This window comes from Sebastes umbrosus, chromosome 1, assembly GCF_015220745.1.
Source record: "Sebastes umbrosus isolate fSebUmb1 chromosome 1, fSebUmb1.pri, whole genome shotgun sequence".
Taxonomy (NCBI): Eukaryota; Metazoa; Chordata; class Actinopteri; order Perciformes; family Sebastidae; genus Sebastes; species Sebastes umbrosus.
In genome coordinates, this window is record NC_051269.1 from 28289437 (window position 1) to 28317144 (window position 27708).

General features: G+C 39.9%; 2 protein-coding genes across 5 annotated transcripts; both read left to right on the top strand.

Annotated features, from left to right (window-relative positions):
• The first annotated feature begins 1898 nt into the window (after nt 1-1898).
• On the top strand, nt 1899-15032 carry larp4ab (La ribonucleoprotein 4Ab). Its single transcript, XM_037773983.1, has 15 exons — nt 1899-2369; nt 5494-5632; nt 5953-6199; nt 6488-6624; nt 7030-7133; nt 7638-7748; nt 8210-8263; nt 9007-9219; nt 9432-9535; nt 9729-9962; nt 11197-11248; nt 11362-11520; nt 11630-11757; nt 11862-12042; nt 12420-15032. Exons 1-15 carry the CDS (start codon nt 2367-2369, stop codon nt 12789-12791), a joined length of 2238 nt encoding a protein of 745 aa, XP_037629911.1. The 5' UTR covers nt 1899-2366; the 3' UTR covers nt 12792-15032.
• Nucleotides 15033-16338: 1306 nt separating this feature from the next.
• On the top strand, nt 16339-26462 carry atf7b (activating transcription factor 7b). Of its 4 annotated transcripts, none has more exons than XM_037776555.1 (12): nt 16339-16491; nt 17929-17990; nt 19067-19163; nt 19339-19472; nt 19584-19727; nt 20882-21039; nt 22393-22486; nt 22605-22724; nt 22926-23075; nt 23984-24172; nt 24281-24386; nt 24517-26462. In XM_037776555.1, the coding sequence occupies exons 1-12, from the start codon at nt 16392-16394 to the stop codon at nt 24750-24752; spliced, it is 1590 nt and encodes a 529-aa protein (XP_037632483.1). In that variant the 5' UTR covers nt 16339-16391; the 3' UTR covers nt 24753-26462. The 4 variants fall into 4 exon arrangements, with proteins under 4 accessions (XP_037632483.1, XP_037632485.1, XP_037632484.1 ...); XM_037776557.1 differs by having other exon boundaries at nt 22953-23075; XM_037776556.1 differs by having other exon boundaries at nt 19339-19466.
• Nucleotides 26463-27708: the final 1246 nt, after the last annotated feature.

Genomic DNA, 27708 nt, shown 5'->3' on the forward strand with positions numbered 1-27708 from the left:
GAACATAAATCAATTCATAAAAATGTTATACATTGTACATAGATGTGTGGTTTTGGTAGCCTTTCTATTTTTAGAGTATAAGATTGAAGCCATGTATTGACTGAGTTCATTTTCAAAGATGGAAAAAAGGATGGTTTATGATTGGAAAATTTAGATTTATGAATATGAGATTTTTGCAAGTAATAAGATCAAATTAATAATATGATATTGATATGCTTTGGCAGAAGGGTAAGAAAAGAAGCCAAAAAATAAATTTTCATAGGAGAGGGAAAATTTATATCTGAATTAATATATTGGGAAATAAAAGTGCAAATGTTTGGGGACAAAACCAAAATAGATGACATAAATCTTCTGCAACCAGTTGACAAAATGAGCAGTCCACAACAATTTCTTTTTTAAAATATCGTTGTAGAAATACCTTGGAGGGATAAAAGTGATGAATCATTTGAAAAGTCACTTCCTTCCTTATTTATAGATATTTAGAAGGTTGGCACCATATTTTCTTTCAGTCTAGGTCTGATGTAAGGTCAGGTTAGTACAGGGGTCGGCAACCTTTACTATCAAAAGAGCCATTTTAGGTAAAATAATAAAAAAAAAACTGAGCATTGTGATGAAGGTAACACAGTTTATAGTCTAAGTATATAGTTTATAAGTCTAATGCAGTGAGGGCATAAGTGACAATGTACTACGGAGTATTAGGGCCACATTGAGGGGAAAAAACCCTGAGATTTCCAGAATGAAGTCATAATATTACGAGAAAAAAGTTGTAATATGAGAATAAAGTCATAACTTTACGAGAAAAAAAGTCGTAATATTACGAGAATAAAGTCATAACTTTACGAGACAAAAAGTTGTAAAATTACGAGAATAAAGTCAGAACTTTACGAGAAAAAAATCGTAATATTACAAGAATAAAGTCATAACTTTACGATAAAAAAGAAAATAACACGTAAAATTACTATATAATATGACTTTATTCTCATAATACTATGACGTTTTTCTCTTAAACTTATGACTTTATTCTAATAATATTACAACTTTTTTTCTCATAAACTTGTGGCTTTATTTAAATAACATTACAACTTTTATTCTCGTAATATTACAAGAATAAAGTCATAACTTTACGAGAAAAAAGAAAATAACACGTAAGATTACTACTTTATAATATTATGACTTTATTCTCATAATACTATGACGTTTTTCTCTTAAACTTATGACTTTATTCTAATAATATTACAACTTTTTTTCTCATAAACTTATGACTTTATTTACATAATATTACAACTTTTTTTCCCATAATATTACAACTTTTTTTCCCATAAACTTATGACTTTATTCTCATAATATTACAACTTTTTTTCCCATAAACTTATGACTTTATTCTCATAATATTACAACTTTTTTTCTCATAAACTTATGACTTTATTCTCATAATATTACAACTTTTTTTCTCATAAACATGACTTTATTCTAATAATATTACAATTTTTTTTCTCATAAACCTATGACTTTATTCTCGTAATATTATGACTTTATTCTCGAAATCTCAGATTTATTTTTTTTCCTCAATGTGGCCCTAATACTCCGTTGTACCGTCGTACCATAGACCTAAAACAATGATAAATAAAAATGAAAATGTAAACAAAAAACAGTTATTCATTTCCATTTTTAAAAATCCACAGGGAGCCACTGGAGAGGAGCTAAAGAGCCGCATGAGGCTCCGGAGTACTTATCAATCCCAAACTTTACACCTTGTCTTGTCATATCCACCCATCTTAGTGAGAGCAGCCAGTAATAATAACTCGTTTTGTTTGTAATGTCAGCTAAAACATAATTCAGTGTCAACCAGCTGTGTGTGTTATTCCCAGGTCTCATAATAAGCGCATCGCCCTCTGCTCCGGTAGCCGTGGCTCTGTCCTCTCTCCTAGGGGTCACACGCAGGCGTTGCTACGCTGCGGTGTGTTAGCATAGCATAGTTACCGGGCGGTAGAGAGCAGCAGCCTGTTGTTTAGACGTTACGGTGCAGACAGACAGACAGAGGACGCAGCTGCTGTCACATGCTGGATGAAGCTGAACCTGCGGGGATGAGGAACTGAGCTTTAAGTCGTCAAATGGGAAACGCTTCTTAAGAAACAGTGAAAACAGCTGTTAGTGTTATAAATTAGAAGAAGTTGAGGTCCACGCGGACGCAACCGTTGGAGCTGGAGCACGTTCGAATATCGTTACCTGGGAGACCGTAGTTACGACGACGGATACACTCTAATAAATACCAACATATCTAGAATAAAGCCTCCACGAAGAATAAAGAAGTTAAATTAAAACAACGACACTAAGAAGAAGAAGACGAGGACTGAAGCAGCAGCAGCATGGTGAGTGTTTGGGGCCTGGGAGAGAGAGAGGACACGCTAGCTTAACAACCTGTTTGCGTCCTTCCAGTTTGACTCGATCAAAACTGCTTTACTGCTTTTTGTAGTAACTTTTACACTTATTAAAGCGTGTTAATTAATCATTCTCTGATTTTTATCATATACACGGACAGTTAATCGTGTGTTAACTTTCAAACCTTGTCAAACAAATACAAGCTCAGGTTTTAGGAGTGTAAAGTAAAGGCCGGTTCTAACTGGTCGTGCTGGTAAAGTTAAGCTAGTTAGCTAACAGCAGCTATTAATGGAGTCAACACGTGTTTACCAGTATTATGAACAGGGGGAAACGGACACTCCATTACAAGTTGTTCTAAATGTGGAGTTAATTTTCTTTTTACCGTTCATGTGTAACGACTACTACACGTGATTAGTGTTAGATGTTAGCTAACTAGCTACTTAACGTTATAAAGGTCATGGCAGTACGCTGCAGAGACGCCAACTTTGCAAGGGGGAACAATGATGATTTGGTTAATCAATTAAAGCTCAAACGTTTTGCATCCAGCTCTTTTTAATTAAAGATATTTGTTTGCATATGGTCGCATATGGTTGTGCGGGCACGTCGGCACCATGTGCTCTTTTCTTCCCGACCCCCTCCAGAGCAACGCTGCTTTGCCTCGCTGCAAACAGCTGAGTTGTTGCCACATTTTTGGATATCAAGACAGGTTTGGACTGAAATGTTATGAGACTACAGTTTCGTGTATTGGTTTTTGCATCAGTGACTGAAGCACACTTAAAGGTTTTGTAATGAATGACAGGTCACAAAATGCCTTGTTTCTAGTCGCGTTGGAAGTAGTGATGTGTCAGTTACGAACGAGCCGGTTCAAAGAGCCGACTCTTTTAAGTGAACGATAAGAGCCGGCTCCCCTCTGAGAGCCGTTTTTTTTTTTTTTTTTTTTTAATTCAAGGCAGAATGATAGAATGATCTTCTCCGCACCACGGGCACTCATGCACTGACTGTGACTGAATGTTGTGTTAATGACATCCATGCGACCAATCGGGTGATGACAGACAAGGATCTTACCATCAAGCAGGGAGGGGTGGGGGTGCGCGGAGCGCCTGGCGTCTACAGGTACAGAGCAGGAGAGAGAGAAGGAGAGAAAGAAAGAGGAGTGCGGTGCGCGAATAGCGGACAAGATGAGTGACAGTCTTAAACGAAGCAGCATGCAAAATGATGGTATTCTGGAAATTATAAGGTTTAGTATAATTATATTGAATCATTTAAGTGATATATCTGCACACGTACTAATCATAGGTCAAAGCAGTGCTAAATTTGGCTAAACAATAAAAGGCAGAAGTGGTAAAATGAAGAACCGTTTGGGAGCCGAAAGAGCCGGCTTTTCTTGGTGAGCTGAGCCAAATGATCTGGCTCACTAAAAAGAGCCGGAATTCCCATCACTAGTTGGAAGCTCAGAGGCAGACTTGCGCCATGTAAGGTAACATGTGACTGTGTGAGAGGTGAGAGTGATAAGGAAGCCAATGAAAACCTCAAAGTCAGATGGTTTGTTTTGGGTGTGTGTATGTGTGAAGGAGAAGAAGAGCTGAGGCCTTTTCAAAGAAGGAAAAACTGGTTTACGGGGATCTCGGATCAACTAGTTTCATTCATAGGATTGGCTGTGATATATTTGAGTAAGTAAAAGGGAGTCAGTTCTGAATGTTGTGGGAGCTTAAATGCTGTTATTTTGAGGTGTGTTGTTGAGTAGTAGTAACTTAAAAATGCCCAAATGTCTTGCAACCAGGGATGTCAATCGATTAAAATATTTAATCGTATTATTGTCCATAGTTAATCGCAAAAGTAATTGCAAGTTAATCACACATTTCTGTTTTCTGTTCAAAATGTACTTTAAAGGAAGATTTGTCAAGTATTTAATACTCATATCAGCATGGGAGTGGGCAAATGTGCTTGCTTTATGCAAATGTATGTATACATTTATTATTTGAAATCATTAACAACACAACACAGTGACAAATATTGTCCATAAACCCTCACAGGTACTGCATTTAGCATAAAAAGATATGCTCAAATCATAACATGGCAAACTGGAGCCCAACAGGCAACAACAGCTGTCAGTGTGCTGACTTGACTTGCCCCAAACTGCATGTGATTATCATAAAGTGGGCATGTATGTAAAGGGGAGACTCGTGGGTACCCATAGAACCCATTTTCATTCACATATCTTGAGGTCAGAGGTTAAGGGTTCGCTTTGAAAATGGTTGAAGTTTGGAGCGTTATTTTGCTTCCCAAACATGGTTGGTACGCAGGGTACATATGGTTTCATACGGTGCCAGTATCTTCTATAGCATTAAAACTGAGCCTGAGACAACCTCCGGAAGATCGATTGCGTCAAAGAAATTCGTGGTGTTAAAACGAATTTGCATTAATGCGTTATCGCTTTAACTTTGACAGCTCTACTTGCAGCATGTAAAAACTGCTTTCATACCTTCTTCATTATTTAGTAATTGGTTGCTGATCTTTTCCTGAGTTCCCTCATGGCTTTTTCTTTTTTTTTTATAAATGTAGGACATGGATCTGATGCATGTCATTTGGTCAAAACCAAGGCATTTTACTGGGTAGAAATTGCTCTTGTTTCAAAGGTCTTTCTCTATCTCTGATGTTAAACAAGTTATCTTGTATGAACGGTGGACTTGCAGTCATGGAAAGCATGCACATAAGCAGTGATTAGCAAGAGGTGTGTGTATTTGATAATTTGTTCTATGTAGTAGAAAGATGCTCTGTTCGCCTATTAGTAGTTTATACAAGACACTGCTTAACAATTTCACACTACACAACTCCGTTCACATGGTGATCTATATTTAAAAATGTCTCTTGTTGTCCCTCCCCTCCACTGAAATCAGTCGCAGGGCAGGGAACTCCAGACACTGAGCACATTACATCCCATCATGTAAAAATGACATCCAACCATGTAAAATATGACTGTTTCAAAATCAAGAAGATGAACAAAACACTGCTTCCTGCTCTAACTGCACTTGTATCTTGTAACACACTGTGTAAAGTGTACCCAAAATATTGTACATATTTTCTGTAACACAGTATATTCTTATAATCCTGCAGGTTACCACAAACGGAGCAGGTTTGAACCCCAATGCTAAAGTGTGGCAGGAGATCCCTGCCCACCAGATTGACGTCCCAGAGGGGACTGAGGATTCTCCTTGCCCGCTGACCTGCCCTCCTCTCGCTGAGATGACCGACGGTATGAGCTTATTCATATCTGTGTGCAGAGAATTTCTTCACCTCATGTATATTTGTCATTAATATAAACCAAACTCCTGTCCCCACTGCACTGGTACATCACTAAAGTATGGGGATATACTTAATGTGTGACACATATAAGTATCTATTGATCGTTACTGAGATAAATGTGGCATTTGAGGAAACTGTTGTAACTCTGATCCTCATGGTTATGATCAAAGATAAAGCATGACAACGTTTGTTTAGACCATGAGATGCTGTTGTCTAAACATGACCGTTATTTCTCAAACATTTTGTTCCTGCTTGCCTCCACTATCTCAGGTTACGCAGACGTTCCCTCTTCTGGGGGAAAAGGATACGATGCTGAATACCCTGACAGCACTGCTGACTGCGCATCTGTACCGACAGAGGGCCTTGTGAATGGCACTGACCACCCTGACTTGGGGTATTTAGTCTTTGACCCACCGTGCGAATCAGCCATAGATGGTGATGCTGCTAAGGAACAACCGATGTCTGAGGAGAGCCTGAGAGAGTCTTTGAAGAAACAGCTCGAGTTCTGCTTTTCTAGGTTAGTAGTGAAGAGATGTACAATCTTTTTTTTATACCACAAAATTGCAGCTGTTTCCAGTGTGCAAACGGCTACAAAAACATCAGTAATACATAATTGAATTGCCTTTGGATGTGTGTCATACTGCATAGAACCAGCTATTTCCTCAATGAAGTATATTAGTATACCTGAAGTGCTGTCATTTAGAGGTATGAATCTCTGGTCTAACAGCCCTTGATTCAATTTACTTCAATTATTTTGACATTTTGAATGACGTTTTTTGCCCAATGTTGTTTTGGGTGTTTTCAGAGAGAACCTGTCTAAGGACCTGTACCTGATATCCCAGATGGACAGTGATCAGTTTGTTCCCATCTGGACCATTGCTTGCATGGAGGACATCAAAGCCCTTACCACTGACATGGACCTCATTCTGGATGTATTGCGAGGTACCATTGCTGCTCTTCTGCCTGTATTTGTGAGAAATGCTTGCAGATTCACTGACACTTAAATTTACAGACAGAATCCAGATACAACTTTAAAATGTTCTGAACTTAAATCTTTTCATAACATTAGTGGAATGGGGTGAAAATGCATGTCTGAAATAAAGGGTCTCCTGCTGTTGTTAATTCTGGTGGTTCCCTGTTGAATAAGTGACCACCACTAAGAGTAAAATAAACTGAAACACTGAACGACATTTCTATGGAGAATGGAACCTGCCAAAATCAAAAATAAATGAATACATAAATAAATGACTCTGGATATATAAATATATAATTAGATATAGCAAAAATAATATTAAAAATAAATGTAATGGTGAACACAGTTATATTTAGGTTGTGTCTTTGTTACAGGCTCTCCCATGGTGCAAGTTGATGAAACCGGAGAGAAGGTTCGGCCAAACCACAGTCGCTGCATCATTATTCTGAGAGAGGTGCCAGAGACTACACCAGTTGAGGTAAAGAAAGCTCCATACTGCATACTAAGCACATTCCTCCGCACCGGCCACTCATCTAACCAGGGATGTCACAATACCAGAAATGGAGTAGTTGAAACCAGTGAAATTCCACGAACCATTACACTGTTAGTCTCGAGCTCTGAGGGTACCTGCTGTACTGTAGAAAAACGAGTACCGACACGTTTTAAGAATTTTGGCATCAACTTGGTCCTGAAGTATCGGATCTCGTGACGTCCCTACATCTAACTGTACAGTAAATCCTACCAACTAGGTGCTCCCACATGCTGATACTTACAGACAAAGCTGCTGACCAGAAGTTAAAGACAGTGATGTGCAGTACCTGCCCCACTGTATTTTGATGTTAAACTTTGTGGATTAATTTGTTGTAGTGGGTATATCATGGCTCATTGACAATTTATTATCACAGAGCCTGCAAAGTGACCTGATGGGAGTTCAGTGTTCGAGGGAGAAATGTATAATATGTGCATTGCATCTCTTTCACAGGAAGTGGAGGCTCTTTTTAAGAGTGAAAACTGTCCAAAAGTGTTAAGTGTTGAGATTGCACACAACAGCAACTGGTACATAACATTGCAGTCAGATATGGATGCACAACAGGTACGTCTCCACATTTTTTTAAAATTTTTACCAACTTGCATAATAACATAATACTGTATAATTTTATTACAATGCCATATATACTTTTCTATTGACGTATATGATATAACTACTCATTAGATGTGGCTGTTATTTGCTCTGGTTCCATTATTCTTTGAGACCAAAGGCGACTAATATGACCTTGGTGCGGGTGCAAGATTTGGATAAGCTAATTCTTGATTAGCCTGTTCACTTTGTTAAATGCAGCATTTTAAGGGTAGATGCTTTCAAGAAATTGTGTGCCTTTTTACAGCAACTTCATCTTGTTATGTGCAAGTTTACAATTATGAGCACTGAACATCTTACTAGTAGTGCTCTGGGAGTGAGGGGGGGGAGAAAGCTTTTATTACTCACATTTGAAAGGGAACAATGCTGATTTTACAGTATTGTGAATATTTGTTTCTTTTCTTTTTTGTCCTCAGGCTTACAGATACCTAAGAGAGGAAGTGAAAACTTTCCAGGGAAAACCAATCATGGTGAGTTCTGTCACTGACTTTATTTAGTACGTTACTAAGTTAAGTTTTTATTTCAGGCTGGATCACTGCTTATTATTGGTTCTATTTTAGACATTAGTTTGGAACCCAGCAAGCCTCGTGTTACACAAGTTGTGTCAGCTGTCACGTCTCTACTCTCTGGCAAGGCTGTAGCCTCAAGAGTGACCTTGGGATTTGTGTGCACAGCGACTTGATAAGCAAGGAGCTGTTGCACACCTATATCTCCAGACAGTTTGATATCCCTTCTTATCACAATGTGACATTTACCTTTGCATTTCAGGTCCTAATACATCCTTTTTCAGCTGGACTTTGATTTGACCTTGTCTGCCCCTGATAAAACAAATGAGGCTCTGACGTATTAACAATGCTGTCTAAACCCCAGTGATGATCAGTATCGCGCTTGGAAGGACCCATATGCACTGTGGCTGGCTGGGAGGAACCTTTCATCTGTAGCTCCTCATCAATCTGCTGTATCTCTGCTTCTACACTGTACCTCTACTTTCCCTCATCCTCTTTTACTCTCCCACCCACTCACTCTCCCTCCCCCCTTCTTTCCCCTAGTCAGTGCAGTGTTGTATGACCTAATGACCGTGAGATTATGAGATCTGAGGGGACTAAAGGACGATAGACAGATCTACAGCGCTACTTATCATAGGTACAGTGGAGGTGTCACATCTTCCCTCTTAGCAAACATACCTGATTATCTTGTTTCCCTCTCCCCCCAGGCCCGCATTAAGGCCATTAACACGTTCTTTGGTAAGAACGGCTTCCGCAGTGTGGACTCAGGTGTGTACAATCAGCATGCCCAACCACAGGCTCAGTATGGCTCCCCGGTCTACATGCAGCAGGCGTACAGCCCTCAGCAGCAGTACCCTGTATACCCCGTGGTGTCTCCCTCCTGGAACCCTTCCGTCATGCCTTACTTTGAAACACCACTGGTAAGAACCTCAATGTATTGTTGAGAATGCCTTGTAAAAAAAAAAAATTGCATTAAATGTGATATCAGCTTCAGTCCATATATAGATGTATTGTACAGTGCATATATAATATGCTGGATACAGGAGCTCGCATCTTTATATTTTGTCTATGGTTCAGAGCACCAGAGAGATTTCTACAGAGCTTATGGTCTAATTTGATTTTCCACTGTTAGGCACCTTTCCCACACAGCGGATTCATGAATGGTTACAGCAGTCCTGGGAACTACGAAGCAAACTCAAGCTCCATCAGCACCCATCAACCTATGAGCGGGAACCGGTAGGTGCAAGTCATGACATGACAACACTCTCATTCATAGTAATGCTGTTCAGACTTGATTAACTCTCTTTCATGTAACATATATCACATTTTAAGCACGTGTAAAGGATATTAATTTGGCTTAAGTATCAAAATGTGCCTTTTCATGGTAGTAGTCAGTAGTAACATACGTGCGTCCTTTGTGTATGCCCAGAAACCATGTTAAGGGTCACCCTAGGCCTGGAGACGTGCCCCCTTCTTCTTCAATGGCCCCGGGGACCCTGATGGACAGCCTGACTGGTCGCTTGAGTCCACGGCCCCTCCAGACATCAGGGACGCCGACTGGCACCACTTCAGCGACAACCCCTCTACTCTCCTTCAGCCTTAAAGACACTTCTCCACAGGCTACCATACCCAGTGGATATCTGAGCGGGGCTGCACGTGGCAGGTGAGAGAATATTATCCTGCTTATTAACACTGTGGCAGGGCTCGGCAACCTTTTGTTATGAAGTGCATGATTATTTTTTTTTCGATTATTTTTTTTTGTTAACCAGTCTGCCATATCAACAATAAGGTTTATTATGACACCACAACAAAATTTAAATCTCCAATAGATCTGTAATTTTCTTCCATTCATATAGACAACATGCATAGCAACATTTTTAAACAAGAGGTTAAAACTGAGTATATGGCTCGGCCGTATATGGTCAGTCTGTGAATTTGTGGTCAAATTGTTGGACAAATTGTCAGTGGTCATGTCTATAATGTTAAATCCAGAGGTACATGTCCACCAGGTTCGATGAGGACACTAGTGGACTGGAAACAACATGGCGGTCTGCTCGTAAACTTGTTATTCCATTTAAACAATCCACCAAAATCTACTTCTGAAGACATTTTAAGCGAGAAATAGGCTATGCCACTGCTGAATCTCGTTTCATTTTAGAACTAGATCACCTAGTTTGACAACTTGGTCCATGTTTGGTGAGCCAGACGCGTTGCGCTGGACGAGCTCATTTGCGTAAAGGACTGTTCCCTGCCTTTTTATTTTCAAAGTGCAACAGCTAATCAAGAAACTCCAACACTCGGCCAACGAATCGTGTAACTTCATCACTGTCAGTCAGTCACTCAGTGACAGACTTCAATACCTTTGAAGGGTTGGCCCTCTGCGGTCCAGCCAAAAAAGTTTTTCCCAGAACATTGTGATAATATATGAGAACACTATAACAAGACTGCCATCCTTATGAAAACATCCACATCTGAGTTGTAATCATTAACCCTACCAACCTTCCACCAATCTTGTTCATCTTCAATAAACTTAACAAATTCTGCCAAGAAGGCAACGAGTACTAGCCAATCTTTGGTTGAGCTACCACATGCCGCATCTAAAGTTGCCTACCCCTACACTCAATATGGAGATTTACAACCAAAATGTGACAGGTTAATACACATTGAGGCTTGTGTTATGTGTTGTGAATAATTTTCTGTTTTTGTATCTTGTCCTGTACTTTCTGTGCACCTCTCAAAGTTATATTGCCAAGATTTAAAACAGTTAGTGGAAACAGCTCACAATCAGTTCCAAGGAAATGCAACCCATTGCATTCTTTGTGATGATGTTTCTTACATATAAATGTAACTTTCATATGTAAAACCTTCTAATGTAAAACGATCTGTCTTCATTGTAGGAGAGGTAGCAGCAGAGGCATGAGGAGGAAAAGAGAAGACGAACATAACATGGTCAGTATATTTCCTCTTTTACCCATTTATTTATTTATTTTTAAATAACGTATGTTGCGTGTTTTTGTGGTAAGCTTCACACATTTACGCTTAAACTGTAATGAAAATTACAGAGGCCCGTTCCTGTGATGGAGGTGCCTCCTCCACCAAAGTTTGACCTGGCAGCTTCCAATTTCCCTCCTTTGCCGGGATCTGTGGTCAGCACGCGGGGAGAAACTATGCCAGAGATGCGCCTTTCTGATGTTGTGCGTGGCATAAAGGTGACCAACAAGGTAAAAATCTTGTCCTCTTTGATACTTTTTTACTGTGGAGAGTCTTGTAAGCAGCATTTAAGTAACAGTTGTATAAATGCACATCATTTTAAATTCTTGATTATTTCAGCCTACGAGCCAAGACGTTAACAAGACCCGACACACAAACGTCTCTGAAGATGCTTTAAAAAAGCCAGATTCTGTGACCCCAGTTGCTAAGCTTGCTCCTGTGACGCCGCTCACAGTGGTACCACCAAGGTAAAGTGTACTTCAAGCTAATAAAATGTCTGTAAATAAAAAGGGCAAATACATTTATTATGAATTTAAAATGACATATCTTAAACTTTTTATGTCGATTTTAGTGTTTCTCCTCCAGTGAAAGAAGAGGATAAGGCTGAACCTCCTACTCCAAAGGAAGAAATCCCCTTGCAGGCTGCCTCCCCAACAGCCTCTGAAGCGGCTCCCACCACCTGCAACCAGTCTGTCTCCACAGAAGCACCTTCTCCATCTCCCCAAACTCCAACATCTCCAACATCGGACCTGGTAAGGCCTGCCTTCTCATCATGGGTGCCACATTAGCTGGCAGCAACATCATCTTATAGCTCCCTGTTGATTCATACATCAATCCGAGACTCCCTTAGACTGTGCTTTGTTACCAGCCGTGACAGCGTGTGGCTGGTATTGTGATTCTGTTCAATTATGTACAAGTCAGATGTACAAAGCAACTTCTCAAACTACCACTGCAGCATTATCCATTTCTCTGCCATTGATCCTAATGGTCACTGTGTTAATGATGGACTATTTTATATGGTCTTCAAGTGTTTTTTGTGTTAATTACGCATGTGATGAATTTCTTTTTGTTTCTTAATCATTTATTTTACATCTTGATTTAAAACTTTCACCCATTATTCTCTTACCAGGGGGAAAGAAAGCTCAGCTATGCAGAGGTGTGCCAGAGGATGGCCAAGGAGCCGCCACCAGCACAGACGCCCTCTCCCTCCTCTCCCGCCTGCTCAGCCAGCCAACCCCTGCAAGAGCTCAAGGTCAACAGGGTTGAGGAGCCTCGGCCCAACTCCAGGCGCACTACAGACAAAGCAGACAAACCCAGAGACGGCCGCCCTCCTCGTCAACCGTTACGCTCCTTCAGAGGAGCGAACGGCCAAGTCCGATCCGCAGGGCTGAAGGCTCGGGACCATCAGAGAGGCCTGAATACTGGCAAACCGTTTTCCCCACACCGGGGAGCCAGACACAGTGGCAAAGAACAAAACATTCCCCCACGGTCACCAAAATAACTGAAGAAAAAGGAACCTATAAATCATGAACTAAAACAGAAATTTATATATATGTAAATAGACAGAATATATTTCATTTGGCATACTTTTTCAAAGAATCCAAATATTGTTGCAGACCTGAAATTATTTAGAAAGACTGTAAATAGATATCCCTTTTTTGGATAATACATATAATCTGCTGACTTGAAAAAACATACTTTGCTTAAAGTAATATTAACATGATGTTCCCAAAAGATGCCTCCATAAATGGGCTGAATCTGTAGTGTGTGTGTGTGTGTGTGTGTGTGTGTGTGTGTTTAAGAGGGAGAAAGAGGGATCTTGTTACTTTTAAATATAAGGTATTCTAACATTTAGTAAGCGCTGTCAACCTCCAAAATGACGAATGAGGCACATTTGATTTCTCTCTGAGCGGTTATTGTTGGCAGGTGATTCATCTTGAGCTTTTTTATCTAATTTGTTTTGCATTGAAATCAAGGATATATGATTATATACTGTATGAAATGGAAGATGTTGAATCCCCGGCAGAATAATAGAAACAGTGGGGTGTGTGATTAACTACAGGTTTGAACTTTGAGTAGCAATGTTTTGAAGAATTTAAATTATTTATGTAGAAATTATTTCCAAATGATGCTAGCGAATATGACATGGATTTCAGACCATTGAGTCGTGTAATGTTTATAATCCTTCAATGTTTTCGCAGTAGTTGTCTTTGTGATGCAGAATTACATCAGTACTACTAACATTTGAAATGAGCCCTGTATTCTTACTAGAGTAGATCTGCTTATTTTGTCGTTGTGGCAGGATTTAATCAGTGATTTAACTCCTGTGCAAATATGTATGTCTTGTAAAAATTGTAGAGCATGAAAACTCATAGTTTTCAGCCAAATAACCTACTGTTGCTGAGGGTTGTTAGACGTGAGCAGGAGCAGAAAGACTGTCTCTGTGTTTTATCAGATGTCCTTAATGCTGGTGTGTGTCTCTCACAGCAAGATTACTGGGTTTGATGGCTAACTTTTATTTCAGGCCTGGCTGGTTCTGTCTTTTCAGTTTCAGGAAAGGTTTTTAGAGTAGGATGGTAGATCTTGAAGAATAAGGTGTCCTTAACTGGTGACTAGCATGTGAATTATTAAAACATATTGGATGATGTGAGGAACCTCAGGAAGAGAAATCGGATTTTCTTCCACAATAGAATTTTGTGGCCTCTTGCTGATTTAACGTAGCGATTTGATGGTTGATGCCTTGGCCAGTGTCTAGACTTGATTCTGTTACATTGCCTGCGTCATCAGTTTTGATTGGATGCATTAGGGCTTCAGACGAATGTAGTCCTTTTGGCATAAAACCAAGCTTGATTTTGGTAAATGTCTATATGTAGTACATTTCCTTAAGCGTGTGTATATACAGATTTCTTTTTGATCCAGGTTCTTAATGTACTTGTTTATCCTGCTGTAGACGAGTTTCCTTTTCTGTAATTGTGTTTTTCTTCTCATGTTATTCAATGTTTGTGTAATATTAGTAAATTGGTGTGTAGACTGATCTGAGAAAAGCTACTTGGTTATTGACAACTGAACTGGATACTGATCAGCCACTCATGGCTCAACAATGAGCAGAACAAGCCTGTACCTGTGGTGGTATGAATTAGTGAAATGCACTATCCTTTTATCACAAGACTTGAGTGCAGTGTACAGTATTTTGTCTTGTTATCAGTAGTAGTTCAGTTGTCTCCTGTGTATTCTGTATATCATGTCTGTGTACGTGTGTGTGTGTGAGAGAGAGAGAGAGAGATATAGCTTCTGCTTCAGACTACATGGAACTATTATCTTAAACCAAACATCCAGTGCCTTAAGAGTGTTTCATTTCAGTATAAAGAGTGCAAGAGTTGTGAGCACATCAATTTGTCACACTGAACGAGGCTGTTTAGTTGGTCGTCAAAATCCAACATTATCCGTTTATGACACTCGGAGACACTAGATCCTACTCGATGTTAATCTCGGTGTATTTTAGGTTTAGCTGCAGGGCTGGTTGGAATGGAGTTTAGTGTGTGTGTGCATGCTTGTTTGTCCATTACGTGTCTGATCCAGTTTATTTTGTTATCTTGTCAATACAATTTCAGTCTTATAACAGAACTCTGCTTATAACTCACAATCAAACATTGCAATTTTCAGCCAAGTACACACTGGTTTATTAAGTGATTGTTATTGTTGAGCCTGAGGTATGGAAATAAAGATTTATTTTTAAACAGTGGTGACTTGTACTTTGTGTAGCTATATTTGCACTACATGTTAAACCTTCAGTAGGCAGATTGTTTTGGCATCATTGGGCAAAAATTCCATAATAACCTTTCAGCATATTGTAATTCAAGTGTTCTGAGAGAAAACTAGACTTCTGCACTTCATCATGGCTCTGTTTTCAGGCTTTAAAAAAAATCTAGCCTGTGACAGGAGACTTTGGCCAATCACATTATTTCAACGGAGGCAGCTGTCAGTGAACTCCGATGAAATAGTCAAACTAGGCAGCGCTGATCAAATATGAATCAATATTCTGTTACTGTAATACCTATTTCTCACCTGAAATGTTTTCAGAAACATCTTGTAGTGTACTGTTTAGCTTTAAAATGAGAAAGTTTGTGACCCTGCAGCCATGTTGAGATCAGTTGAGGAAATACCAAGCACCGCCCACCAGCCGAAACATTCAATCCACACAGAAATACACACAGCCTGTATTCAGAAACTCTGCATTTGAAACAAGCTGTCACGATGTCACGAATATACAATATTTAGACCCTTTACACAGATTTAAACGTAATCGTTCTAAGTGTGTCCCAGTTTATTCCTGGTTGCAGTGTATGTGAATGTCATCAGCTGACAGGAAGTACACATGGACCCAAGCTGTTGCCTAGCAACGCAATTCTGTTGCAATTCTGTCAAAATGCACTGAAACGGAGCGTTTCAGACAGAGGGTGAATACAGGCATATTCAGGCAGACAGTATGAGGAAAATAGGTTTTTTTTTTTACATTACAGCATGTTAACATGTTCTAGTAGAAACACAAAATACAAGCATGAACCTGAAAATTAGCATAATACGGGACCTTTAAAGCAAAACTGACAGTGACAGACATGCGCATGTCGTGCCACACTAGAATGTAACGTTTGTTAATGGAGCTGCCAAGTAATGTCCGGAAATAACCTTAAAACATTATGTATATACATATATATATATATATATATATATATATATATATATATATATATATATATATATATATATATATATATATATGTATATACATATATATATACATATATATATATTTGTGTACATACATATATATATATATATATATATATGTATGTACACATATACACATATATATATATATATATATATATATATATGTATGTACACATATACACATATATATATATATATATATCCTATGAGGTAAAAGTGGTAAATTAATGCAAAAGTCTAAGGATATGTAAAGATTCCGGTTAAATACCAGTGGATTCGGTATCACGTATCGACGTCAACCATGTTACGTAAAATATGTAACGTCACACTCCCCCGTGCTTTCCAGCTCTCGCGATACTGGCTGCTACTGATGGAGGTGTCAGAGTGTCAACAACGAGTAGCAGCAGAGCAGCACCGTCCGGAGCAGCGGAGCAGGGAGGGGGCCGTCCAGAGGCTGTGGAACCGACCGGGTGAGTTCACTCACATTACGGATCATCTAACGTAAACAAATGTGACATTTTTTTCCAAATATATTCAGTTAATTAACCGCGAAACGTGTGATGTTCCCACGCGATCTTAGGTTAGTATCATTAGCTTCCTTTAGCTTTAGCATTAGCATTAGCGTGCTAACGTTCGGCTGCTAAGTTCAACGGTTAGCAGTTAGCTTAGCTTAGCTTAGCTTAGCTTAGCTGTGTTGTGACTGTGACTATTTTCGTTTTGCGAGGCGTATCCGCCCCTCCCTTACGTGTTTATTAGTCTCCATGATGTTAGCTGACACGTTCCTCATAATGACACGGCTGTCAGGTTACTGAAACAGAGTCTGTTGGTGTAGTTAGCGATGCTAGCTGTGAGGCCCATCTCTCATAGAGTCACAGCTAGCATAATAATTGGCACTGTGAGTGTTCAACCTATCCACTAACTAGCTACATGGCCCAACGACCTCCAGTGGTTGCCAGCTACCGCTGATGTCTTGATGACAGTGTAGGGTAGCTTGCTTTGGCTCTGCTGCCTCATCGTTAGTCCCCAAGACCGAAACAAATGTTCCCATCAGGCCCACAGTCTTCGGCCTGTTTACCTCCTAACCAGTTGTCACTTGGGTGTTTTCTACCTTCTTGATGACAGGTGAGCACATGCAATTAATGTGCATGGTAGTCATGTTATAACGTTATAGACTGATGCTGCGGGTCAATGCATTAGCATGTTAAAACACAAGCTGACATAATAGACAGTGACATTTGGGCGTTTTTTGGTTGCTTCTGGATAATCGTTGTCAAAGCCAGTATAGATCAATAACAAGTTACACTATTGAATCATTCAGTAGCATTCAACCAGTAATATATGGATTCCTTCGTTTCTTGGTGACAGGTGAGCACATGTGCATGGTAGTCATGTTATTATAACGTTATAGACTGATGCTGCAGGTCAACACATTATCATGTTAAAACACAAGCTAACATAATAGAGACAGTGACATTTGAGCATTTTCTTCTGGATAATCGTTGTCAATATAAAGCCAGTATAGATCAATAACAAGTTACACTATTGAATCGTTCAGTAGCATTCAATCAGCAGACTGAGGAACAGTTTTTTTCCCCAAGGCCATCAGACTTTTAAATAAATAATTCATACCACACCTTCTCACACAAAATATATATCTTATACTGTATATGTTCTTAATGTATATGTTCTTAATATGCCTGTATATATTCTTAATATGTCCTTGTACAAAGTATTTCCTTTTATAATTGTAATTTAACTTATTAATTTAAAGGAGCTTCCCAGCAAAATGCATTTCACATGATTGTGCCTGTTCCTGAATCTTGAATCTTGAATATGGTGTCCTAGTAAGCTGTTTGATTGCCTCCATATGCATCTATGAATACTGTTTTTTTTGCTCTCTTTTGCAGAACATTTGTCTGAGATGGGGGATGATCGACCTTTTGTATGCACTGCCCCTGGATGTGGGCAGGTATGATTTCTGAATGCATTTATTCATGTGCATAGCTCAGTAACAACCCTCTTTCCCTTGCTCTAAATTTGACAGCTCTGATCATCCAGCCCAGAAATCTGAAAAAAATTGTCGCCTCTTTCTTATTATTACATGGGCTCACTGCAATTTAGCTTACAGCGAACTTTTTTGCAGTTAAAGGTGAAGTCTGCGATTCTAATCCGATATCCGAATATCTCCTCGCGGTGTGCTCTGCTTCTGAAAGAAATAATCCGGTGTTCATACACAGCCCTGGCTCTTTAAATGGGAGACAAACAAAATGGCTTAGGCCGAGCCACACAACACTAGGGCTGAGCTGTATATTGATATTATATCGATATCGTGAAATGAGCCTAGATATTGTCTTAGATTTTGGATATCATAATATCGTAATATGGCATAAGAGTTGTCTTTTCCTGGTTTTAAAGGCATTACAGTAGAGTGATGTAATTTGACTATTCTAGCTGTTCTATTGTTTGCCTTTGCCCACTTAGTCATTATACCCACAATACTGATGATTATTTATCAGAAATCTCATTGTGTAAATATTTTGTAAAAGCACCAACCCTACAATATCGTCACAATACCGATATAGAGGTGTTTGATCAAAAATATTGTAATATTTGATTTTCTCCATATAGCCTAGCCTTACACAACACTATTCCAGCCAGGACAGGGGAAAGGCCATGGATATATAAAGAGAGGCAAAGGGAGCGAGAGGGATGGTAAATCTGGCACATCCTAACGTATGGTAGGGGTGTATTTGTTTGGGTGTTGAGTTCAAATATCGACGATCTTTCTCCAAAAATCGCAGAATCCACCTTTAAGCTACTGTACAAATGCCAAAATAGTAGACAATGATCAAACCGTACCTCACTGTGGACCATCTCTGCTGAAAGCAGGTGCTATTGTTCATCTCACATCATCTAATAATTGAGTTATTTTGATGAATTCTTTGTCATTTGTCGGCATCACAGTAGACACACTGATGCTACACTTTATATTCTTTAATATACTATATTACATTTTCTGTACATCTGTTTTGTTATTTTTTGCAGAGATTCACAAATGAAGACCATCTGTCAGTCCACAAGCACAAGCATGAAATGACATTAAAATTTGGTCCTGCCAGAACAGACTCTGTTATCATCGCAGGTAATGACATTACCTTTTACATTAGTATTTTGTTAAATGAAGCTGAACTGCAGAGTAATGAAGTTGTCAATGCTCTGAACACCTGTATTGCTGTACTAGTGGGATGTCTGTGGGAAGGAGATATTTCTGTCCTGTTACCCTCTTGACTAACGTAATATATGCTTTTCTTTTGCAGACCAAACACCCACACCCACACGTTTCCTGAAGAACTGTGAGGAGGTTGGGCTATTCAATGAGCTAGCCAGCTCCTTTGAACATGAGTTTACTAAAGCACACGACGACGACCAGAGGACAAAACACGCGGTAAAAGTAAAAAAAAAAGGATAAATGCACATGCCACACTGTTGGTCTCCTCAGGTTATCAGATACATTATATTATTTTAGATGATCTGAAAGGGTATATTCATCTTCTGCTCTCAGGCTCATTCTGCACCTTTACAAACACCATCTGAAGTAAAAGATGAGGATGAGGGTCCTTTACAAGTGGATTCTTCCTCTCCAGGAAGTCCAGACTCCTCTTCCAGCATGTCAGACAACAGCGGAGACTCAAGGGGGAGAGCCAAGGTACAGTGCATTTCCACAAACTGTGCTTACGTGTGGCTAGCAAGCTGGTTTACAGATTTCCTCTTGCTTAAAGGGCGGGTCCACTATTATTATTATTTTTTTTTAGGTTTTTATATCATTCTGGAGCTCCCTAGTGGTGTTCCTTATGTATTAAAATCTGAACATTTGACAGGTTTTGGTCAAAGTATGTATGTTTTAGCGTCAAAATACTATTTTCCAAGACTTTCTAAAATCATTTTCCCACATGACCTGATGCTAGTTTCTGCATGATGATGTTGCTACATACAGTATACTGTATATACATATATCCTTGTCCATAGTCAGTGTATTACGTACAGTAACTTAGATGGCGGTCGGTATGCTCCCAGTTTGGTGAAGCAGACATGAGTACCGGCATGGAAGCTAAGCAATGTACTGCTGTGTGAAAGCCAAGTTTGCTCGGATCCGAAAGTCACACAATAACTCAAACAAACTAACTGATCGATGCAGCAGTAGACCAGCAACTCCTGTGTTCTGCGGGTTAAAATTATTGTTTTTCACAATGGAGTCTGGTGGCTTGGAAGACCGCAATATAACAGCTTCAGTTCCCTGTCATTTGATGGCAAGGTAAAGCGGTGAAAATATTGTAAATAAAGGGTACACTTAAACTTATACAGATTTTTTTAGGTGGGCCATTTCTTAGGTGACTAAAATATGTTTTTCTGCTGCTTCGTCTACAGTCACTTTACCTCGCCGTCAAATAGCCCTTTCCGACAGGGAACTGAAGCCGTTATATTGCTCTTTTCAAAACCACCAGACTCCATTGACAAAACAGTAATTTTACCTCGCAGAACATGGGAGTACATTACAACCACACTTCAAAAAATCTGAACTAACCCTTTCAGTTATCTCAAAACTTAGCACAGCGTCAGCATTCACATTAATCATAACCTTATTGATTAGCTTTGATTAGCGTACTTTGGTAACCTACGTCACTGCGTTTTGTTAACGGTGGACTGGGCGTTTCCATTTGAAAAACCCGGAAAAGAAGCAGATGGAGTCACCCTTTAAGACTTGCCACTTGAACATCAATAACTGTTTCCCTGTTCATGCAGACAAAATATATTTATGAATGGAAGATATATCTTATTATTATTGTTTGTTTTTTTCAACAGGAGATTATCACAAAGCCGGTGCAAAGCTCTGCCCCCACTCCAACCATTGTGCGTCCAGGTTCTCTTCCCCTTCACCTGAGCAATGACGCACTACACCCAACTCTGCCATCTCCAACATCTGTCATCACGCAAACGCCGCCCTCCAACAGACAGCTCGGGTAAACATCAGTGTGTTCCTGTTGTTTGCATTTCTTGAGTCCTGGGGTCGTATTTGCAAAACATCTTAAGACTGAAGTAGTTCTGGGAAAATGTACACAAAAGATTGTCAGCTTTGGGAAGTTATTGGATATTAGCTTGGTGGGAAAATTTAGCTCAGAATAAGTAGAAAGATTTCAGTCTTCTGTAGGTAGAATTTTTGTTATCTCTAGACCCCCCCATCGTCGTGACCATCACTGGGCTCCTGGGTAGTTGGTGATATAGATGTCACACATGTCTAGATAGGCTAACTATCCAAAGTTCGGTCAGAAGATGTATTTGGTAGCACATGGTGTTGCAAGTGGCCATGTTTACTTCATGAGTCCCACAGCGACTGAGGCTACTGTTTGACAGAAATCATTGCTAAGCTGTATGACACAGGAGCTGCTCCTGCTTTAGCTCCTCATGCCTCTAAAAATACTATTTTGTGAGCTTACATGTGTTAAATTACTACAACATGTATACTTGCATACTGCTGGCCACTGTTGTTTTTAATTAGATTCAGTTTGTTTTTTTATGCCTGCGCGGCGGCGATAGCCATCGTCAGAGGCATTATGTTTTCGGGTTGTCCATCCGCACGTACATATGTAGATTTTGGAGGTCAAGGGTCACTGTGACCTCAGGTTTGTCCCATTTGTGAATGCAATATTGCAGGACTGCCTGGAGGGAATTTCTTCAAATTTGGCACAAACATCCACTTGGACTCAAGAATGAACTGATTAGAGTTTGGTGGTCAAAGGTCAAGGTTACTGTGACCTCACAAAACATGTTTTTGGCCATAAGTCAAGAATTCATATGCTAATTATGACAATTTAACATTAATACCTGACAAGATAAAATAATAGAGTGATGACATTTTGGACATGGATGTAAACTGCAACTTAACTGGTTGGCAAAGACATAAAACTGTGAGGCGGTACATTTTTGTTTGGATTTTCTCTTTCTCACTAATGTGTTTTTCTGGTTACGGTTTAATTCATTTATTTCTCCATCATCCTCTGCTTCCTGATCCAACAACGCAGGTGAAGCAGGTGTGGGTGGAGGTTAATATTCCTCTACAGCTCTATATTGCTGCGATTCTGCACAGACTCGCTAAGTTAAGTCTACTGTTGAGAGATCTAATCAAATCCCTCTCAAGATGATACCTCGCCCACATATTCTGTTGCTCCAACTGCTGTTTCATTGGGACTTGAGAGGCTTGGCACAGTTACCACTTAAAGAGAGTGTCAGTTGTCAACCTGGCTCTTAATCTGTATTTTGTCAATGGGCACAGAATGGAGGAGCAGCCATTTACAAGTATCTGATTTTGTTAACAGCTCCCCAACAAGCGCTTATCCACTGGTGAGGCTTCCCAACGGGCAGACAGTCCCTCTCCTGCCCAGTCCTGTGCAGATGACCTCAGTTATATCTGTAAGGCATTTTCAAAACATGGATAAAACATAATACATTTTAAAATGATTTTTCTTTAAACTTACCATATTCCGTCTGTTTCTCTCTCTCTCTCTTGTGTATTTGTTGTAACGTGGAGCTCGCGAGGCCAGTGAACTCAGTGCCTAATATCCCTGGGATCCCAGGACCTCCAGTTGGCGGTGCCAGCAGTGGCTCATCCTCCCCATCTGGGTATAGTCTGCACGCTGAGACCAAGATGGTGAGATGATCAGTCATATTTGCATCATTTTGTAGGCTGCAGGCTCTGAAAAAATATTTTTCAGTTATATAAACAATTTTTTTTACATTTGTAAAATGGCTTCTACACTTAAAATGTGTCGTATTACATGATGGAATTTGCATCACAATGTTAACAGCTCTTTTAGTGATAGATTACCTACAAGTCTGTGTGTCTTTGTAGCGGCTGAAGGCAGCTTTAACTCATCAGGGCCCAGGAGCACAGGATGGGGCTGGTGGGGGGGCAGGATCTAACCCTGCTGTCCCCCAGAGACAGGAACATAGCCAACAACCCACTCAAAACTCTGATGCACCATCACCTGCCCAGCCCCAGGTAATACGCATGTTGCATAAGCTTACATGTAGATACATAACTAGGATCAGACACATAAATGTCTACAGTGTAAGGGGAACATTTTTATTGACATAAATTTATAGAACGGATGGGCGCCTGAAAGAATACTGCAGCCTAAATCTGTCTTGAATATCAAACATTCAGCCCCCTTAACCTAAACAGAGCAGGCTGTTTGTCCAGCGGAGTGTATGTCAGTAGTGGAATGAAGGGGAGACAATATGCAGGTTATATTATTATTATTATTATTATTATTATTATTATTAGGGCTGTCAAAGTTAACGCAATAATAACGCGTCAACGCAAATGTGTTTTAACACCACTAATTTCTTTAACGCATTAACGCAATTTTGGATTTTTAGGTTGTAACGGTCTCAGTTTTAAAGCTAGAGTGAAGATACTCTGTCATACTAGCTTGTCACGAAGGAGGCTAAATAACGCTCCAAACTTATGCAAATGTGTTCAAAAATTGTGAATCACCGCAACCATGAGAGGTCCTCGAGCATGCAGTCATAAATGTGCACAAAAATATTAGGCTGATGGGTCCAGTAGTATGCGAGATTAGCTGGACAAACAGATACACAAACTCACGCACACGATCAAATACATGATTGCCTGGCGGAGATAATTATTATGTTCACTAAACGAATGTTAATAAGTTGATATTTCAATGTTAAAGATGAGTATTGCATTCAGCGTTTTAGTCTTAGATGCTTGACAGAAAATGTTTTGTCACTGCTGAATGAAAACCTTTCAGCCTCTACATAGTGCCTCTGTGTCTGCCACATTATGTAATACTTGTGCCTTTTGAGCAAAAGCAAAAATTAAAACTCAGGACATGCATGTGACCTAAAAGTATTCACTGCCCCCCCCCCCCCTTCATTCCCCAGGTGTCCCCTGCTCAGCCAACAGGAGGCCGGCGGCGGCGAGCTTCAGAGATGGACCCCGACGAGAGGAGGGAGCGCTTCCTGGAGAGAAACCGGGCGGCCGCCTCCCGCTGCAGGCAAAAACGAAAGATTTGGGTCAACTCTTTGGAGAAGAAGGCGGACGATCTCGCCAACATGAATGTCTCCCTGGCGGTGAGTCTTCCATTTTCCCTCCAGGGTTGTATCGGTAAATTAAATATGCATACAGATCGGTCGCGCTGGGAATGATTTGTGTGCTGTGTGTTTTTGTGTTGCCATCAGAATGAAGTGGGCCTACTGAGGAACGAGGTGGCACAGCTGAAGCAGCTCCTCCTGGCCCACAAAGACTGCCCGGTCACTGTCATGCAGAAGAAGGCGGCTTTCTTAGGTAACCCGAAAAAGCTGAACAACTGTACGACTTCTTTTGTCAGGAATCCATCTATCATCTCATCCATCTAATGCATTCTTTTTACTCGCTCACCTCTCTTAAGGGTGAATGTTTCTGTCTCTGTCTCTAGCTGCAGGAGGAGAGGAAACCTCCAGGGATACTTCCAGTGAACCCATCGGCTCCCCAGCGGCAGTCATCCAGCACGGGCCGTCACCGCCCGCCTCGGCCTCCAGCCCGGGGGCCACCATCAACGGGCTGAGCGTCCGCGCCGCAGAGGCGGTGGCTATGTCGGTTTTAGCCGGCATGGGATCGGGCCAGCCGGGAGGGGTTGTCATGGCGACGCAGCCACAGTCAGCCCCGAGATGATGTGCCGACACAGATAGCCAGTATGAACTCGAGTGGCATTTGGAGGCCGGACTGGGGCAAAGCGCTTGAGAGAAAGAGGGACCTGCCCTCAAACCCCCACCCCAGACTACGATACTCTCGTCCCCTCACAGCCAATGATAATCACACAGACACGGCACAGTGCCTCCGTCAAACCCTCCAGTCCCAGCAGGCTCCCTGTTCAGAGACGCTTCGTCACTCTCCGTATGTAAATATGAATAACACGTCGGACACTCACTCTGCAGGGTTTGGGGTCATTTCGTCAGTCGTGACAGTCGGAAAATGTTTTTAGATTGGGATGAAAAATTAGTTTTTAAGTCAAAATCATCAGTACATTTTCATTTCACTTAAAAATGCAGCTTCAGTCCAACTTGAGTCCCACACGCTGGCTGTGATGAGGTTGATTGTTTTCCAGGCTGACTTGTATTTTTCATTTGTATGAAAGATTTTTATGCCTGATTGTGGTCGTCGACATAATGTTTGCTTATGCAGTGAAAGTACGCTGAGAGATTGGCTGGCTGATTTCAGTAAAAAAAAGCAGCCTGGAACGTTTTTCTTGCGCTCTTTTTATGTTTACTTTTCGAACCTGTCCTTTGGTTTTCTGTCTGTTTCCCTTTTGAGTTAATTCTCCTTAAATACACATGACTGTTTAGTCAGCTGAGTGCGTAACAAACCAAATTATCGATGTGTACACAGTTTACCCCGTGAGTGCGTGAGCTGACTTATTTTACTTTCAGTTTTAACCCATTTGAGTGGATGTCATCACATTAGTCGTATATGTATCAAACCCTGCTGACTGCATGGATTACTCGAGGCTGAAGAATACCACTGTTTGTTTGTGCTTCATCATACTATCACTGTTTATTGATCTGCTTTTCTTCTGTTTTTAAAACATCAAATTACTGATGCAAAAATGTTCCTTGTTATGTAAGGATTCCATCCTCAGTCCTAATGTAACACTCTTGAATGGTTAGCTTTAGAAGGCCTTTAAATGATAATCAAACATAATAGATTTTAAATCATTTACCCTGGCATTTCTGTTGAGGAAAAGAGTAGTGCAATATATTTTTCTATTGAATATCAATGTTCTTGCATTTATTTGTCGTGTGTAGCCCAGCCGCAGAGAGGGGTTTGGTCTATTTCAGTTGAAAGCTCAAGTTATGAGGTGACCAGAGAAAATGTGAAGATGAGTATTCGTGAAAGAATGAGATCGGTGATGTGTGCACATCTGTAGAGAAGGTGCTTTCCAACATTTGAAAAGCTGTCTTGTATTATGAAGTAGACTTTGTGCAAGGTGCTTCTTTTGAAATTTTAAGTTTTTAAATGCAAATTATTTTATACCGCAGTGTACTTCCAAGACTATCATGGTTTTATTTCCCCTTGTCACTCTGTGTGTTTTTTTTAATAACATTGTTTTGCCAGATGTTTATTTTTCTCTGTGGGCAAGTAAGGCTTTTTTTTTTCCATCATGTGATTAGTATGTCCCTTTTATTTTGTTAAAGAGCATACAGTAGATGTCTTTTATGTGTTTAACACAGGTTGAACCACATGGAAAAAATGTCTGTGATATCTGTATGGAGAGAGTTTGTCAAATACTCAGGCTTCAAGATGGGAAAAAAATACTTGTGTATAGTCTCAACTAATGAATAAGTTGTCTCGGGCAAATAATAAAATAAATGAATGAAAAAGAAACGCTCATCAGCATGTTTCCACCTATCCCCACTTTCTGCCTCTCATGTAGCATCTTCCAGCTCATTGTTTTGGTTTTACGTGCACAACTTTACTGTTCTGATTCAGTCAAATATTACATGGCCAGAAACACGACTCCATATTGCCACAAATGCAGTTATTACAGTTTTAAGACTCTTCTAGCCATCTGGTCAAAAAATATTCAGTCCACTGCACGATAGGCCTTTTTCATTGAAGACATTTTGACTGGCCACAGTATGGAAAGCACAAGTGTAAATAATAATATTTATTATGGCTGAAATCCATTTAGCTTCTTCAGTTTCAGGGTCCTGGTATTGTGCATGCTGGGACACAGCAACAGAACAGAGCCATCAATAGTGTGTATAGTAACACGTGTGCTTTTTCCTACTATGATAATTAATGCCTGCTGTAAGAGAGGTCCCGTTTACCAAGTATTCTTGTTTGTTTTCTACAACATGGAAACATTTACAAATTATTATATATAAAACAGCATATATATATTTTAAATCAGAATTATAGTCATAATCAGATTTATTTTTCCCCAAGTACATGCATACAAACAATTATGCAATTATGATTGACAGCTGCTCAGAGACAGCAGGCTCCAGCTCGGCTCTGATTGGTTGTTTTCCTCCAGTCTGTGAAATCTTGCAGATGCCATTAGGAGCACAGGAGGACACCGCAGGACATGATTTTTTTTCAGATTACCTATATCATGCACTACTGTCGGGACATAGTGACCGTTTTATAAATATTATTTATATATATTTTTGTCTTATTTGCTCCAATTCTGCCTTCTTCAGCTTTAATTGTGCTTTAAAGACTGTGAAATTATAGTCTATAACGGCAGCAGTGAATATTTTGGTGTTACAGGGTTATTGACAGTGTATGACTGTGTTATATGAAAATAATGTGAAAATGACAATTTAAAATAATAGACTACAATGTAGCCTAACATCATTATAACCTGTGTGGAACTGTGGATAATAAAACTTAACGTTTCCCACCTTGTGCAAATTGATCTGTCTGGAGCCGCAAACATGTGGGCATTGTGATGAAGGTAACACAGTTTATAGTCTAAGTATATAGTATATAAGTCTAATGCAGTGAGGGCCAATGTGTAAATGTACGACGAAGTATTAGGGCCACATTAAGGGGAAAAAACATCTGAGATTTCCAGAATAAAATCATAATATTACGAGAAAAAAGTTATAACTTAACGAGAAAA